The 16,652-nt window shown below is 47.3% G+C and overlaps 1 protein-coding gene across 4 annotated transcripts in view; it reads right to left on the reverse strand.

The window, feature by feature from the left end:
- Window positions 1–16,652, reverse strand: part of FOXP4 (forkhead box P4) — a 133,613-nt gene that overhangs the window by 84,513 nt on the left and 32,448 nt on the right. For all 4 annotated transcript variants that reach the window (XM_038379963.2, XM_038379964.2, XM_043500355.1 and 1 more), the window contains exon 2: window positions 5,290–5,488. In XM_038379963.2, the coding sequence (XP_038235891.1) occupies window positions 5,290–5,472 (183 nt within the window). In that variant the 5' untranslated portion in view covers window positions 5,473–5,488. The remainder of the gene's footprint in view (window positions 1–5,289; window positions 5,489–16,652) is intronic.

Genomic DNA, 16,652 nt, shown 5'->3' on the forward strand with positions numbered 1-16,652 from the left:
TCCTGCACTCAAATTCTGCAATCTCTCCCGGGACCAAGTGCCGGCTGCAGGTCGCGCAGTCACCTCACTCCTTTCATCTCTGTTTAAACAAGCTCTTCAGCTCTGCCCGTTGCGTGGAAACAGACACTCCGTCTTGTTCAAAAATGACGTGCACGCTCTCTCCAGCGCTGTTTGTTTCAGTCTAAACTCCTGTCAGATGCCTGACTTCTGACTCTCTCTGTTTATCTCTCTCTCCTTCTGTCACCTCATTACTCCACAGCCTAGCTCACGTTTCCCGGCCTTGTTTACTCTGAGCTCAGGAGACGGGCACTTGCTCAGCGCGGGAAGAGAGCGCGCGATATACCGGTGGCAACCGGAATGAACGCAACGAAAAGCTCAGGCCGGGGCCTGGCCCAAAATCCAGACCCACAGGCAGCCCAATTCTGGGGCTTGAACCCGCCTCGGCAAAAGAGGAACTTCCGCCCAGGATCCTCCCCGTGACCTCTCTCACCCCCCACGATCAGTTGGAAAGCCACACGCCTTCTGGAGAGACAAAGAAGTAAAATCTCGTAGTGCGAGCACCGCACCAGAAGCCAAGAATTCCCCAGTTCTCGTCCCAGTTCTGACTTCTCTTCCTGCAGTGTGCAAGTCATTTCACCTCTATAAATGGAACAACCCCTTCCCTCCCTTCCAGAGGTTTATTCACGCCAGGCTTGCAAAACTAAGTGTAAATAAGGAATGCACATTGTGTTAGGCTGGGGACAATTTTGTGGGAACTCCCCAAGCATTTAAACCCTAGATGATTATGTGTTTTCAACCCCCTTTCAGGGATGGCATCAATCCAATGATTTCCTCCCCATAGACCTCAATGGCCCATAAACGATTTTTCTAAACTCTCCGTGGAATTCGCATAGTTAAAAAAACAAAATCGACACATTTCAGGAACTGCAGCACAAGCAGGGACATGGGAACCAACAGAAAGGAACAGCCCAGTGTCCAGTATCCTGCTTTCGACAGGGGTAAATGCCAGATGTGTCTGAGGAAAGTAGAAAACCTTCATAAAGCACCTAATTGTGCAAAACTCTATATATGAGGACATTTAATCCTGACCCCAGCTGGTGCTCCACTTGTTCCCTGAAGCACAAAGATTGATGGGCCTTAGGAAGCTACTGTCACTGCAGATGTCATTCATGTTTGGAAGCTCACCAAGTAAAACCTTGTGCCAGAGAGTTCCACAGGGTAATTACATACAGCGTCAAATCATCATCATCATCCCGCTCTCCCTTATTCCTGGGTTATATGATAAGGAGGGAGGAGCGGGGGGAATAGTTTGTGACTCCAAGCACATCCCCTATTGCCTCATCACTCCCGACTAGCAACCCAGATGGGCGGTGGTGCCTGCAGGGCTGGGGCAGCTGGGATACGAACACCATTGGAATGTCAGAATGGAGAGAATTTGCTAAGGCCAAGAAACCGCAGCATCAGGGATAGGATTTAGGCCGACGAGGGCTAACGGGATGGGTAGATTCTCCACCTCAGCCCACCAGCCAGTTCTAAAGGAGCACTTTGTAATGCATTTAGTGATTCAGCGACCAGATGACCACAATGGCTGGAAAAGATTCTAAGAGAATTTTAAAATCCACATCCCGAAAATCGCCTCTCTGCTACACGGGTTGCTCTTCCCACCGCTGTGTCCGACAAAGATCTGAATTACCCTCCATTAGCACAGCGTCACTACGGGGTGTCTTGATCATGGCATTCTCGATCTGGGGGTCAAGACCATCCCGCCCAGCCCACGTTGCTAGGCACAAGGGGTGCCTGGGATGGGAATGGGGGCCCAGGTATGGAAAAGGTTAAGAATCACCCATCTAGATATTGACCTAGTCAGAGACCATGTCTGGTCTAGTGGATCGCGGGTTCTGTTCCCAGGTCTGGAAGGGGAGGGCTGCCATGAATGCTGGCTTCCATTCCCCAATTCTGAGAGGGAAGGGCAGGCTAGTGACTAGAGAACAGGATTAGGGCTCCTTGCCACTGGACTCATCACATGGACTCATCACTTGGTCCAGTCACTTGCCCTCTTTCCCCTACCCCACACATGAAACAGGGATACCACCAGCACTTCCCTGCCTCCAAGGGTGCGGGGATGCAAGCCTTGTGTTCACTAATCTTTCTGACGTGCTTTATGAGCCTCTGGTGCTAACACACACCTGCCTGACCCCCAGCAGCCTGCATGTAGCACCCGGGGACGTGTGAAGGGAAGTGAGCGACCCAGTGCACACGAGGGGGCAAGTGAGCATTCACTGGCGGGGGGGAGGGGGTGTTTGGCAGCGGACAGCAGGTGTGATAGGAATGCCAGGCATTAATGGGAATTAAACAGCCTTTACCCCATCCCCAGCCAAAAGCCACCAGTGCTCTGGCAAAGTCACTTGTGCTTTCCAAGCACACAGCCCGCCATCCCCTTGCCTTGTCCCAGCTGTGAATGAACAAGCGGCTCCTATTTACCATAGCTAGGCGAGTCTGAAGCACACGCTGCCACTAAGTGAATTTCAGCGTCCTCTCTGCAGGGCACTGCGACGGCAACTGCACCCCCCCTTCCCCGTCAGGGAGGGGAGAGGACGAGCAGCATCTCGTTCGGTGGGGTGACTTGGAGAAGCATTACATGCATGATTACCCTTCAGATCAGGGGAACAGTGGCTTAACTGCGTGAGAAACGGCTGTTATTCAGGTAATGGATTTACAGCGCTCGCTACTGAAGTATCAGACACAGCAATTTTGTACAGCTTTCACGCTGGAATTTATGGCTCAGGGAGGCGATCTCCACACGAGGCTGGGATCATTGCCTTATTTAGTATCCGAGGAGGAAAATTTATGTTTTCTCAGAAGTTTGTTTTGAAAAGGTAACCTGCAGGCATGCACGCAATCCCCCCCACCCCTCCCCAGCCTAAACTATTCATGCGCCATCCCACCCCTGGTTGCACTCAAGCACAGTGAGCGAGAGTTGTGCGCACACACACACACACAAACTACACAAGCATGGCTGCACGTATGCACACATACTCAGCAGGCATGTGCATAACTCGGTGTGCATGTATCCCCCAAGTTATGTGTGTATGCACATCATGCAGAGATCAAGCTATATGTGCACCAATGCACCCCAGAACTCAGCATGGGCAAAAGGGCCTATGTGCACGAGCACAGCGATGCACATAGAAATACATGCATGCACACAGGTTGAGACATATGCACACGTAAGCTGACTGGCACACCAAGCCCAAGACTCATGCACACAAATGCATTTGCAAAAAGACATCTGTGCAACTACCGACGTGCTCAGACACAGATTCACACAGGCAGGCCTACGCACACTCTCCAGCGTGCCCCTCCTTACAGGGCTGCGAGCCTCAAAGCATGGAAGAGAATGAGCAGACCTTGGTAATCTCCAAGAGTAAAGAGGAAGAGCCCATGGAGCAGCAAGAGAAGCAGCTACCTACATTATGCCCAGTGGGTTTTTGCAATCATTTTGAACTCACAGCCCTTTCCCTCCCCTGATGTGGCACCACCACGCATTCAGCTTTTGACACCATCTTACATTTATTCCATATGAAAGGATCCCAGAGCCACACGGACTATAGCAACACAGGAGTCACTCTGCTGGCACTGAAATGCAGCCATCTCTGTAGCAGAGCACATCACCCATTCGAACAGCGCACTGCAACACTAAAGAACAGTCAGAAGTGCAGATTACCATCTCCAGCTGAAACTGCAGGAGAACCGAGGGAGGTGGGGTGCAACTGCCCATGCCGGAATTTGGTCTGAGCATTGGAGCTAACATCCCAAAACTAAGGTGACAAGCGTGCCAAGGGGATCTTTAGGGTCCACAAGGAAGGTCCTTGGTCTGAACTTCCCATCGATGAGCAGCATCGGCGTCCTTGGAGACTCATGCTTTTGGCTGAGAGCAAGTGACAAGCTTGGCCCAGAGCAAGGCACGCACGTTGAGGTGAGGTGGGGTTTGCTGGACGGCAGAAGCTTACTGAAGTATTGAGAGCTGCAGCCCCGCCCCACCTGCCTCCTCTTTTGTGCGGCGCCTAGGTCAGGTGGAGCAGATGCAGCTATCGTGTTCTCCCAGATGCCACTGCAGACAATGCTTGAGAGGGATCCGATTGAGTAGGTCTTTCATATGAGGGTGCACTCAAAGAATAGTTACCAATGGTTCGTTCTCCAACTGGGAGGAACCAAGTGGGGTCCCGCAGGGTCAGTCCTGGGCCAGGTACTACTCAATATTTTCATTAATGACTTGAATAATGGAACGGGGAGCATGTTACAAAATCTGCCGATGCTACCAAGCTGGGAGGGGTTGCAAGCACTTTGGAGGAGAGGATTAGAATTCAAAACCATCTTGACAAATTGGAGAACTTGTTTGAAAATTAACAAGACAAAGTTCAACAAAAGCTAAATACAAAGTACTTCACTTAGGGAAAAAAAAAATCAAATGCACAACGGGGAGTAACTGGCTAGGCAGTAGCTCTTGTGAAAAGGATCTGGGGAAGATAGTGGCTCATAACTGAAATGAGTCCACAGCGTGATGCAGTTGCAAAACGGACCAATATCATCCTGGGGTCTATTAACAGGAGTGCCATATGTAAGACATGGGAGGTAATTGACCCGCTCTACTCTGCAATGGTGAGACCTCAGCTGGAGTCCTGTGTCCAATTTGGAGTGCCAGCATTTAGGAAAGATGTGAACAAATTGGAGACTCAAGAGGAGAACAACAAAGAGGAGAAAAGGTTTAGAAACCCTGGCCTCTGAAGAAAGGTTAGATAAAACTGGGCATGTTTAGTCTTGAGAAAAAAACAACTGTGGGGGCAGGGGAGCCCCAATAATAGTTTTCAAATATGTTAAGGCCCGTTACGAAGAGGACTGATCAATTGCTCTCCATGTCCACTGAAGAGTCGGGCAAGTAGCATTTGGCTTAATCTGCAGCAAAGGAGACGAAGTTAGTTTTTCCTGATATTTAACCTGTAAGGGTAGCGAAGCTCTGGAATAAGCATCCAAGGGAGGCTGTGGACTTCCCACCATTAGAAGTTTGTAAGAACAGGTTGGACAAAACACAGGTCAGGGATGGTCCTGCTTCAGCGCAGGGGATTGGACTGGATGACCACTCGAGGTCCCTTCCAGCTCAACATTTTTAGGATTTCCAGTGCAGGTCTCCAGATGTCCCAAAAGCCCAAAGACTGGGGGATGCAAAAAAAAAAAAAAACAGGACACAGGGAAGAGAGAGAGAGAGAGAGAGAGAGAGGGGCTCTTTCCTACCTGCTGCTGCTGAAAATGCAGGAGTTCCACCGGGCTCATTTCCCCATTGGTTTCCCCGCCGCCTCCTTCCCTTCCTCCTCCACCGCCACCGCCGCCTCCGTCTGTCTGGTTGGTGAGGCTGCTGACCCCATTCTGGCTGGAGGGAGTGGAGCGTATTGTCTCCGAGGCAGATTCAACCATCATGACTTGCTCGCAGGACCTGAGTGAGCAATGAGAAGCAGCAGCGTCCCTGAGCAGAGCGTTATTGGAGGTGCTGGAAGAGGCTACTCCCGGGCTACGAGGGCTTGTGGGGAGAGCAGCCCCCCATTGTGTGTTGCCTGTACTTGCTACCCTGGCCTCACCAGGGCAGGGTTCCCCTTCCCTCCTTGCATCTGCCCTTTCTACAGCCCCCAGTATCGGCACGAGGCAGCTGGTTAGCAGGAGTTGTAGGACCATTGCCCTTGAGCAGCGAGCTCAAGGCGGGGCCATGCACCATTTCCTCCTCCAACACCCCACCATCCTGCCTGTCAAGATCCACCTGGGGCATCGTCTCACCACGACCCACCTCCACCCGCTCAGGTCTTCCCCACCCTGCCAGGGCTCTCCTCACCCCGGATCCACCTCCATTCCCGCCACTGACTTGGAGAAGTGCCCTTCTTTCCTCCTCTGAACCCCTCCCTAAAGCCCACTCCCCACTGCCCCCCAATGAATCGTCTCTCCAGATGCCTGGCTGGTGGGTCATGCTCACATGCTCAGGGTCTGACTGATCACCAGATCTGGGACTGGGAAGGTCAGACTAGCAGGGACCTTGGGGTGTTTTTGCCTCTTCTGCAATGTGAGGAATGGTTCACCTGCTGGGATCACCTAATCATTCCCTTCCATTGCAGGAGCCTGGGGCATTGGTGGCACCCAGGCCTCTCCTGTGCTCTGGCAGAGGCACGTAGTCTAGTTAGACTAACATTTCAGTCCTCAGGCACCTAGAGTCTTTGGGATCAATAGGAGCCATGTGGGTGAAATTTGGTGTTCCGTGGTGCAGAGCAGGTCAGACTAGGTAATCTGGTGGCCCCTTTCTAGTCTTCAGAGCTATGAAATTATGAATCCTTCCTACCTCTGCCTATCCTGCACTTGAACCATTATGCTGTGCTTACTCTCACCTGCATTAACACCTGAACTCTGTGAGGTTGTGCCTTAACCTGTGAGCCTGTCTACATACAGAGATGCACTGCTTCAGTTACAGCTGTGATTTTTAAACTGATTGAATTAAACTGGCCCAAGAGGCCATGTGCGCAACCTCTTCTGATGATTTAAGAGTAATTTATTTCACTTAAGTTCTAGTGGAGTAGAAATCACTTTACTCTAAACCAAAATAAAGCCATCCTTAAACTGAAATACGCATGGCTACAGAGGGGTCTGTGGGTAGATTTGCACACAGGCAGCCCCAACCGTTTGTGAACGGTCTCGTACAACTCCAGCACCATGAGCAGACTAGATTCTCTGTGTATTTATTGTATTACAAACAGCAGGGCTGGTCAAAACACAGAATTTCTGTCTGGTGGGAAATTCCAAGATTTTGACATGAAAATGTATTTCATCCTGAATTGGGACAAAAAGTAGAAATCTTGAAATTTTTCGCAAAAAAACAAAATAGTCCAAAGAACTTTGTTTTTCATAAGGTCAAAAGGTTGCATTTGGACTCGATCATTCAAATATCATATAAAAGAGATGAAGCAGGACATTTTCCTGTTGAAAATGTTGACAAAAATTGAGATAGTCCAGCAAAATGTTTCAATTCTCTCAAATGAGCGTTTTCAATGGAAAATAATGTTGCATTGGAACTATTTTCAACCAGCTCTTCTAACCAGAGAGATGGCGCCAAGTGCAGACACAAAGCAGAGCGTGTTGAGAACAAACCATGCACAACTGAGCGCCAAGCCAACGTGGGATGCAGGATTCAAATTTGAGGAGCAGCAGTTCTTCAAAAAGATGCATCAGACACCAGAAGTGACCCTCCCCTCAGACTTCTCATCACCCTCGCCCTTCAATATCACACATGCAGCAGTGGTTTTTGGTGTTTTTCTTTAAGCCTCAACTCCTGGAGTCAGTTTATTATGTGAAAAGAAAAGGAGGACTTGTGGCACCTTAGAGACTAACAAATTTATTTGAGCATAAGCTTTTGTGAGCTACAGCTCACTTGCTCAAATAAATTTGTTAGTCTCTAAGGTGCCACAAGTCCTCCTTTTCTTTTTGCGGATACAGACTAACACGGCTGCTACTCCGAGACCTTTATTACGTGAGAATCCCAGATTTTGGTGCTTTTTTTTTTTTTATTATTAAAGAAGTAAAATTTCTAACCCTTACAGTTGTGGAAAAAGGCTCGAGAACATGACCCGAGTGCCCCCAAAGGCTCAAAAACCTCCAAGACGAATAGAGAGAATCCCAAACTTATTCACTTTTTTATGATCTCATGATTTTTGGAGGGCTGCAGTGCTGACTCAATGCTGGAGCCAGTCTGAGGAGGTGAACAGCCCCACCTCCCATATAGCTGCCTTTTCTCACGCTCCCGGCCCTTCCCATTTGCCCCCTCCCCTAACAAATTCATGGGTAAATGCTCAGGGATGGGAAGGGGAGTCAAAATGGTTTCTTTCTTAGGGGGCCATTACGTAGGGAGAACCTACCCATGAATCTTTCTCTCCACAGAGGTAGGAAAGCTGGCGTGTGTCATCCTGGAGGGGCTACAGAATAACTACTACGGATAAGTCTACGAGAAGTATCTCCTCTAACTGAAAACCAGCCCCTCCACATGCCCCACTCACACATAGCAAAACCCTAAAGGCTTGGAGAGACTAAAATATCCCAGCCCATAAATTTCCTCAGTTCCAGCAATGGGTTTTAATCACCACCATAGGAGGTGCAACCTCCCCCATCCCCAGCTTTGTTTCACTGTCAAGGAAAGCAAGCCAACCAGCACCATGCAAAGCAGAACATGCTCCTGTCCACTGTGGAGGGAAGAGGGTAGGGGGTGAGGACTCCAGGCTAAACTCAATGAAACGAGACATCAGAACAGGCTCATGGAATAGTCTCAAAAGGTAATGGTCAACAGGGAACCGTCACTGAATGAGTATATTTCTGGGAGGGTCCCGCAAGGATCAGTTCTTGGCCTGACACCATTTAAACATTTTTACTAATGAGCTGGAAGAAAAACATAAAATCACTACTGATAAAGTTTGCAGTTGACACAAAAATTGGAGGAATGGTAAATAATGAAGATGACAGGTCAATGATGCAGAACGATTGGGAGTACTTGGTAATCTGGGCTCCAGCAAACAATATGCGCTAAATGCAAATGTAGGCATCTAGGAACAAAGCATGCCAGCCATCCTTACACAATAGGGGACTCTACCCTGGGAAGCAGGGACTGAAAAAGATTTGAGGGTGGGTGGATAATCAGCTGGACATGAGCTCCCAGGGTGAGCCTGTGGCCAAAATGGCTAATGCGATCCCAGGATGCATAAAACGAGTAGAGAGGTTGTTTTACCTCTCTATTTGGAACTGGTGTGACCACTGCTGGAACACTGCGTCCAGTTCTAGTACCCACAATTCAAAAAGGATGTTGATACACTGGAGAGGGTTCAGAAAAGAGCCATGAGAAAGATTAAGGGATTAGAAAGCATGCCTTATACGGATAGATTGAGCTCCTTTAGTCTATTTAGCTTAACAAAGAAGGTTAAGGGATGACCCGATTGTAGTCCGGAAGTACCTACTTGGGGAACAAATATTTAATAATGGGCTCTTCACTCCAGCAGAGAAAGGTCAACATGATCCAAGGGCTGAAAGCTAAAGCTAGACAAATTCAGAGTGGAAATAAGGTGCAAATTTTTAACTGAGAACAATTAATCATTAGAAAAATTTATCAAAAGGTTGTGGTGGAGTCTCCATCACTGACCATTTCTAAATCAAGACAGGTTGTTTTTCCTGAAAGAAGATCTGCTCTAGGAATTATTGTGGGGCGGGTCTCTGTAGAGGTCTGAGAAGATGACCAGAGTGGTCCCTTCCATCCTTGCAATCTATGAACTTGTCCCTTGAATCTGTACAGAGCCCATCAGCAAGAGCAGGGGGAAAGCGTTTACAAGCTCTGCAGGTTTGTTATTGGCAGAGCTTTGCCCTCTGAAGTGCGCCCTCCTCATCCAGTTTCAGCATCTGTCTCTTCCTTGGTATGGTTTGCTTGTGCAGTGCAACCTCCCACCTGGCTCCAAGGTGGCCTGCATGCTCTCCAGCAATCATGGGACTTTCTGGGGGAAAGGAAAAGGTTATACAACCTCTGCTCCCCCTGGGCACCTGCTAGGTCTCCTAGAAGTCCGTGCTCAATCATCCACAAGGCACCATGGTTTGGAGCAGTGCTGGGACGAGTGCCCAGAAGACCATGCTGCCTACACAATTGTGGGCAGTACTAAATACCTGTGTGAGTACAGCATGTGGCTACTCCAACTCACGTTAAGTATAACAAGTACTGGCATGTCATCAGAGAAGGGGTGTGTGTGAGGATTTAGGAGCAGAGCTCGGCCCAAACAACCCCCACCCTTGGACCCGAACACATAAAAGTTTAGAACAGAACTTAACAGCCTGAATTATGGGGAAGTTCAGATCTGGATCGGAACAGGGCAGCCTGGATTCATTTGTGCTTGGGAGCTCCCGCCAGGAAGCAAAGAGATCGACAAACACTCCTTGTGAGATTTCCCATGCTTCTTGTTTGCAGTCGGCATCACCACCACTGGGACAGAATTTGAATTGCATTAGACAGACAGAATTTACTCGTAGATGAATCACAAACTTTTCATTTTCTCTTCTACACCCTGGCAATGAGTGAGCTGTTGTGACAGAATCTTCCATCCCAGAAGACTTTATTTTGTCTAGCTAGAGGTTTCTCTATGGCCTTCATTATTGTAGCATCTGAACTCCCTGCAATCATTAAGGGATTTTATCTTCACATAGAGCCAAAGGAAGATTATTCCCATTTCACTGATGGGGAAACTGAGGCACAGAGGGATTAGGGGCCAGATATTCTAAAGAGCTTAGCTCCCATTTAGGACACCAAAATAGGTGGCCAGATTTTCAGAAGAGCCCAGCACACCACATGCAGAGCTCTATTGAAAATCTGCCCAGAAGGGTCAAAACAGGAGCCACTGATGCTGAGTGCTTCACAATCTAGTCTTCATTTAAAGGCTTAAAAGAAAGCCAAGCTCTCGAAAAACGGGGAGCATATAAACTTGCCCATGGTCATAGCAAGTCTGTGGCAGAGATGGAAACTGAACTCTGAATTCCTGAGTCCCAGTCCAGTGCCTTAACCACTAGCTCGTGCTTCCTCTCTATCGTTTACATTTACACAGATGGGGAATGTGAGAGTTCTGAAAAGTTACACACATGGTTTCGAATAGATCGGATTAATAATCTTTATGCAATTAGGCTTTACCAGCGAGCGACTTGTTAGCTGTAATGGAGGATTCTCTTTCAAAACCATGGGATGTGTGTTACAGGGCATTTGTATGAAATTGCCTCCCTTCAGAGATGTATCTGACGAAATAGCCACGTCATCAAGTAAAAAAAAAAAAAAAAAGAGATATATATCCCTAACAGGCTGGCTGCACGCATTAAATCGGGACAGATGTACATAAGAAAGGCCCTACTGGGTCAGACCAATGGTCCATCTAGCCCAGTATCCTGTCTTCCAACAGTGGCCAATTCCAGGTGCCCCAGAAGGAACGAACAGAACAGATAATCTTCAAGTGATCCATCCCGTCACCTATTTCTGACTTCTGGCAAACTGAGGCTAGGGACACCATCCCGGCTAATAGCTATTGACGGACCTCTATCCTCCATGAACTTTTCTAGTGGGGGGGAGGGGGTTAACCCTGTTATAGTCTTGGCCTTCACAACATCCTCTGGCAAGGAGTTCCACAGGTTGACTGTGCGTTGTGTGAAAAAATACTTCCTTTTGTTTGGTTTTAAACCTGCTACCTATTAAATTTCATTTGTCTTGTTACATAGCATGGTGAAACTGCAACGGAACTTTCTATTCCATATGTATGTGGGGGCAGCAGTATGATCAAATTGGGGGACAGGATGCCAAGACTCCTGGGTTCTACTCTCACCCTGACTTAGGCAAGTCACTTCCCTGCTCTGTGTCTCAGTTTCTCCTTCTGAGAAATTGGGATGACATTTATCATGCTTTGTCATGTGCTTTGAGAATCGCGGATGAGAGGCTCCTATGTAAGAGCACAAGATTTGCAGTGATCTGAGGACTGAGGAGGTTTAAAGAGTGGCTGGACACGGAGCTGAGATGGGAGTTCCTGCTTGGTGGTATTATTGACAGGTGCATGCACGGAAGGTGCATTCTATCAATATGCATGATTGACGAAGCTGGGGTTGGGGGCAGCCATGGGAGCTGCTGTTGCAACATGTAGCACTAAGATGCTGCAAGGTACAGACTCGAAATTGATGAATTAAGCCCGATAAGATAATACTTTAGTCCAAACACAAGTCAGTGGGCTTGAAGCAGTCATTGCCAGATGCTATTCTCTGGCCCTGTGCTAAGCAGTTGGAGTAGATGGTCATAATGGCTTCTTCTGGTTAGAAAGATCTATTAATCCAACCTACTGATACAGATGAGAAGGGGTTGAGCACAACACTGGACTCCCCTCATCTGAGGGCATCATCTGGGATCCCGGACACTGACCCATCAAGCAGACTGGAGAGAAGTGGTCCCTGATAGGAAAATTGTTTCTTTCGCTCCTTTGCGAGGAAGACAGAATGCAGCAGTTTTGCTTCATTCAAGCCAGCTCCTTTCCTTGCCAAGTGAGAACTGAAATAGACACGGTGCTCGCCAGTTGCTGGTCAGAGAGATGGTCAACAAGTTTGAAAGAGAAAAAGAAAAAAAAAGGGGCCGAGAGGGGGAGAAAAAAAAAGCTGTTTGTCTTTTTTCCCCTCCTATCCTCTTTCTTTTCTGTCTCTTTTCTTTCTGCAAGACAGAAAGACAAACCGCGAACAACATAATTGCTGAAATGTGGCGTGTAATAATAGCTATTCAAAAGCTGATCATTCATATTAAACAGGGTGAAGCAAGCTTCTCATTTGCATGTTTGAGATTATATGCATTTCAAAAGTCATTTCCGCAGGGTGTATGAATGACATTAATTCCCATGTGGAGTTGCCGACTCCCTCCTGTAGTCCTCATACTATCAAATACACACACTCGCGTGCACGCACACGCACAAAGTGACATACTTGTAGCTACGGGAGAATTCAAGGTTAAAAGGGATTACTGTATTTTATTTTTGTTTAAAATATATGAGAGTCACTTGCAGGGATGCGAGGGCACACACGTGAGATCGAGGAATGTTGCTCCAAGGACTGAGACGCTTGCTGAGAAGGGATCACAGACATTACCAGAAAAAGAGACTATGTTTGTCTATGGACATTGTGAGCAAAACATAGGCAGATCCATGTGCTGACTGCATTCAGCTCCCGAGCTTGTGCTCAGAGCTGTGTATTGATCTCAAAGCACCTTCCAAACAAATCAATCCATGCATCCACACTTTGGTAGGTAGAAGCATAGCTAATATACCTATATTGGAGATAGGAAGAGCAAGGTACAGAGCGGTGAAGCGACTGGTTCCCATAAAAGTCTGGCCAGAAGCAAAGCCAGGAAAAAGAACCCAGGAGTCCTCGCTCCAAGTCCTCCAGTCTATCAATCAGATCACACTCCTCCTTACACAGTCATGTAGAGAATAGAAAGGCATATGCTTTATAATCTGCTCTAACCACTGGCTCATGCTGCCTCTTCCCCCTCCATTGTGTCTCAGTTTCTCTTCCCCTGTATTTTTTCATTCAATTCACTTGCATTCTTCTAGCCTATATGGGTTCTTAACCCAGGCTCATCACTGTAGCAGTTGAGTACCTTCCCAAGATGATAGCTATCGATGGCTCTTGCGTGGTTCCCGTTACCCCATGGCATCTGAGAACCTCACAATCTCATGTATTTATCCTCACCACCCCCTTGTGCTATTACCCCATTCTAGAGAGGGGGAACTGAGGCACAAGCATTAAGTGGTTTAGGATAGTTTACAGCTGCGGCTGGCTCAGCTCTGCTAACTAGGGCTAAAAATATCAGTGTAGAGATTCGGGCCGGAGCCTGGGTGCTTTCTCCCAGTCCCAAATCACTTCATTCCATTTCTGCCCCGCTTTAAGGGTTCAAGCCTGTAACAGCTGAGCATTCCAGCCAGAGCATGTTAAAGGCAGAGCTAAGCCAAATATGTCACTTAAATTTTTTCCCTGAAAATGAGAATTTTCATTTCTTTTGACAGTCTTCAGGTTTCTTTTTTAAATGATGAGAACTTTTCAATTTTCAAAAAGCCAAAATATTCCAGAAAACAAAGTTTTTCCATCTCTTTCCATGTTCCCCACCCACCCCGAGACTACTAACTATTTTCCAACCATCTCCAACAGTAAGCACTTGAGTACTGTAGTTTCAATGGGAGAAGGAGAGAGAATCCTGGGGGTCTTTGTTTGTCCAGAAGCCATGAGCTATCTTTGAGGCCATGAGATTTAAAAGGGCTCAGAGTTGGATTAGACTTTTAGATGGATAACAAGAATATCCAGAGTTATAATAGGAAATGTTAAAAAAATAAATAAATAAAGAGTATTGGAGATTAAGTAAACTTTCCTGGCTTCAGGGCATAATTTCAAGTCTAGCTATTGAGAATTAGGAGGAAATCTTTCCCTATTGGTAGCTTATTGCATAAATATAGCATTTTTTCTTGCCCCTTCCTCTGATAGCTGAAGCATCTGATGCTAGCCGATATAGGGTACTGGACTAGATGGGCCACTGGCCTGGTTCAGTGTGGCAATCCCTCTGGTCAATAACACCACGCTGGTCAGTTTCACGAGTCTAGTAAATTTCACTTTTCTGTTCTCAGTGCTAGTGGGAGACTGCTGTGTTAGTTTCCTAACACTGCCAGGGAAGGCTAAAATATTTTTAAGCTTTATTTTAAAATATACAATAATAATGAAACTCTTCCCAGTAAGGATTTGTAAAACCTTTAAAAAAATTAAACCGATGGTGTGTGTATTAACTGATACAACCTTGCTTTAAAATTATGAATCAGAAGCTATTCTGAATCTTGGCTCAGTTGGGGCTGGTGGATCCACGTATGATGCTGGAAGATTGAGAGAGAAAAAACAGTCCGTCTATCCCAACATGTACGGTCAGGCCCTGATTATGCAAACACTTGAACACGTGTTCAACTTACGCACAAGCAAATGGACAAATTATGTGCGGGATCAGAGCCTAAGGCCTGGTCTACACGGGGGGGGGGAGGGGGGATTGATCTAAGATATGCAACTTCAGCTACGAGAATAGCATAGCTGAAGTCGACGTACCTTAGAATCACTTACTTCGTGTCCTCGCAGCGCGGGATCGACGGCGGCTGCTCCCCCATTGACTCAGCTTCCGCCTCTCACCCTGGAGGAGTTCTGGAGTCGATGGCAGAGCGACCGGGGATTGATTTATCGCCTCTACACTAGATGCGATAAATCAACCCGATAGACAGATCACTACCCGCTGATCCGGCGGGTAGTGTAGACATGGCCTTATTCTTTAACCTGGTTTAGCTATCTCTTATTGTTAAATACTTTGATTACAGCAGCACCGAAAGGGGCCAGTCAGGATCAGGGGCCCATCCTGACGGCCACTGTATGGACACACCTGATATACGGGCCCTGCCCCAAGAAACTGCCTCATGAGACAAGCCTCACAGAAAAAACAAAAAAACATGTCACTGATTACCATTTTCCTGCAGCCAGAATCAAAGTCATTTTGTTTAAGAATTGTCCTTCCATTTTCCTGTCTATTTTTGCCTGCTTTAGCGTGCACCTTTCATATGACAACGAAAAGAAAAGAGAAACAAGAGAGAATTAGAGAAAGGGCAAAGAGAGAGCGCTCTGTCTTTAGCAGTACCATATGGCAGAGAGAGTATTAATTACTGTTGCTTTTTAATTAACAATTGTTTAATCTGAGCAGTAACATTTGCCTTGACATCTTTTGACTTGCTGCTAACCTCTAAAGCACACGCGCCATGCCAAGTCATCAATTAATTTTTATTGACATTTTCTTCCCCCAAACAGGCACAATACCAGGCTTTTCCAATTAACACCTCCACACACTCTAATTAGCACGATTAACAGACTGATGGATGCCCAGAGTTTCCCTGGGAGAGTGAGCGCAGATCAGCTCTTTTTGCTATCGGGGACAGACCTCCTGCTGAGCGTGCACAAAACATGTCTCCTCTGTGATTTAAAGAGAGGCCACTTATAGGATGCATATATGTGCAGCGCTAGGCTCTTGAATACACATACACATCACCATCAAGCATTTATATGCATCTATACAGAGGAGGGAAGGATAGTACAGGGGTTAGAGCTTGGGACTTTAGGACTCCTGGGTTTAATCCTCTTCTCTGCCACAGACTTCTTGTATGGCCTTGGGCAACTCACTTAGTCTCTCTGTCCCCCATCTGCACAATGGGGATAACAGCACTGCCTTGGCCTCACAATGAGATTGGGAGGATGAAGAGAGTAAAGACTGAGGTGCTTGGTAAAATAAGAACCTGTTTTAGCTCTTTTTCCTCATCTACCTCCTGTTTTATTACAGCGATTCCGAGAGAGCCTGTAACTTTGTAGTGCATTTTTCAGAGATTATTACTTCGATTACGGTATACAGACCCCAACTGAGATCAGGGCCCCAGCGTGCTAGGCGCTGTACAGACACATAAGAGAGCCCTTCTCTGAAGATTGTACAAACCCAATTAGAACAACACAGAAAGGAAGACACACAAAGTTAAGGGCTCTGGCTCACATTACCTAGGGAATGGATCACATAAAAAAGTGTTGATATTGTTAAGAACAGTGGGAGACAGGGCAGGAGCAGATTATCCAGGAGTGGAAGCTGGCAGGGTACTATTTACACAGGGGGAGCGGAAACTGCAGTGCAGCAATATTCCCCCCCCACGCCCCCCTGAAACTATGTAGTCTAAACTGCACAGAAACTTCAGGATGTGCCTGGGCCCTGGAACTGGGGGAGATCTAGGATCCAAGTCCAGTCACATTTGAAGCATTTGACGGGGAGATCAGCCAGCCCACTCACTGTGTTCCCCTCCCCACCTTGTCCACAGTGATAGTAAGTTATTCCCTCCCCACTCTATGAAGTGGGATCAACGAGCTGGCAATCGGGTTTCCATCTGCCTTGCCAGCACAGCGTTCTTCTCCCTCCTCACCCGGTGCAAGACAGTATTTGGCATGGCAGAGCTTGGAGCTCACTACCCTGCTCTCTGCTG

The sequence above is a fragment of the Dermochelys coriacea genome, chromosome 21 (assembly GCF_009764565.3).
Source record: "Dermochelys coriacea isolate rDerCor1 chromosome 21, rDerCor1.pri.v4, whole genome shotgun sequence".
Classification (NCBI taxonomy): Eukaryota; Metazoa; Chordata; order Testudines; family Dermochelyidae; genus Dermochelys; species Dermochelys coriacea.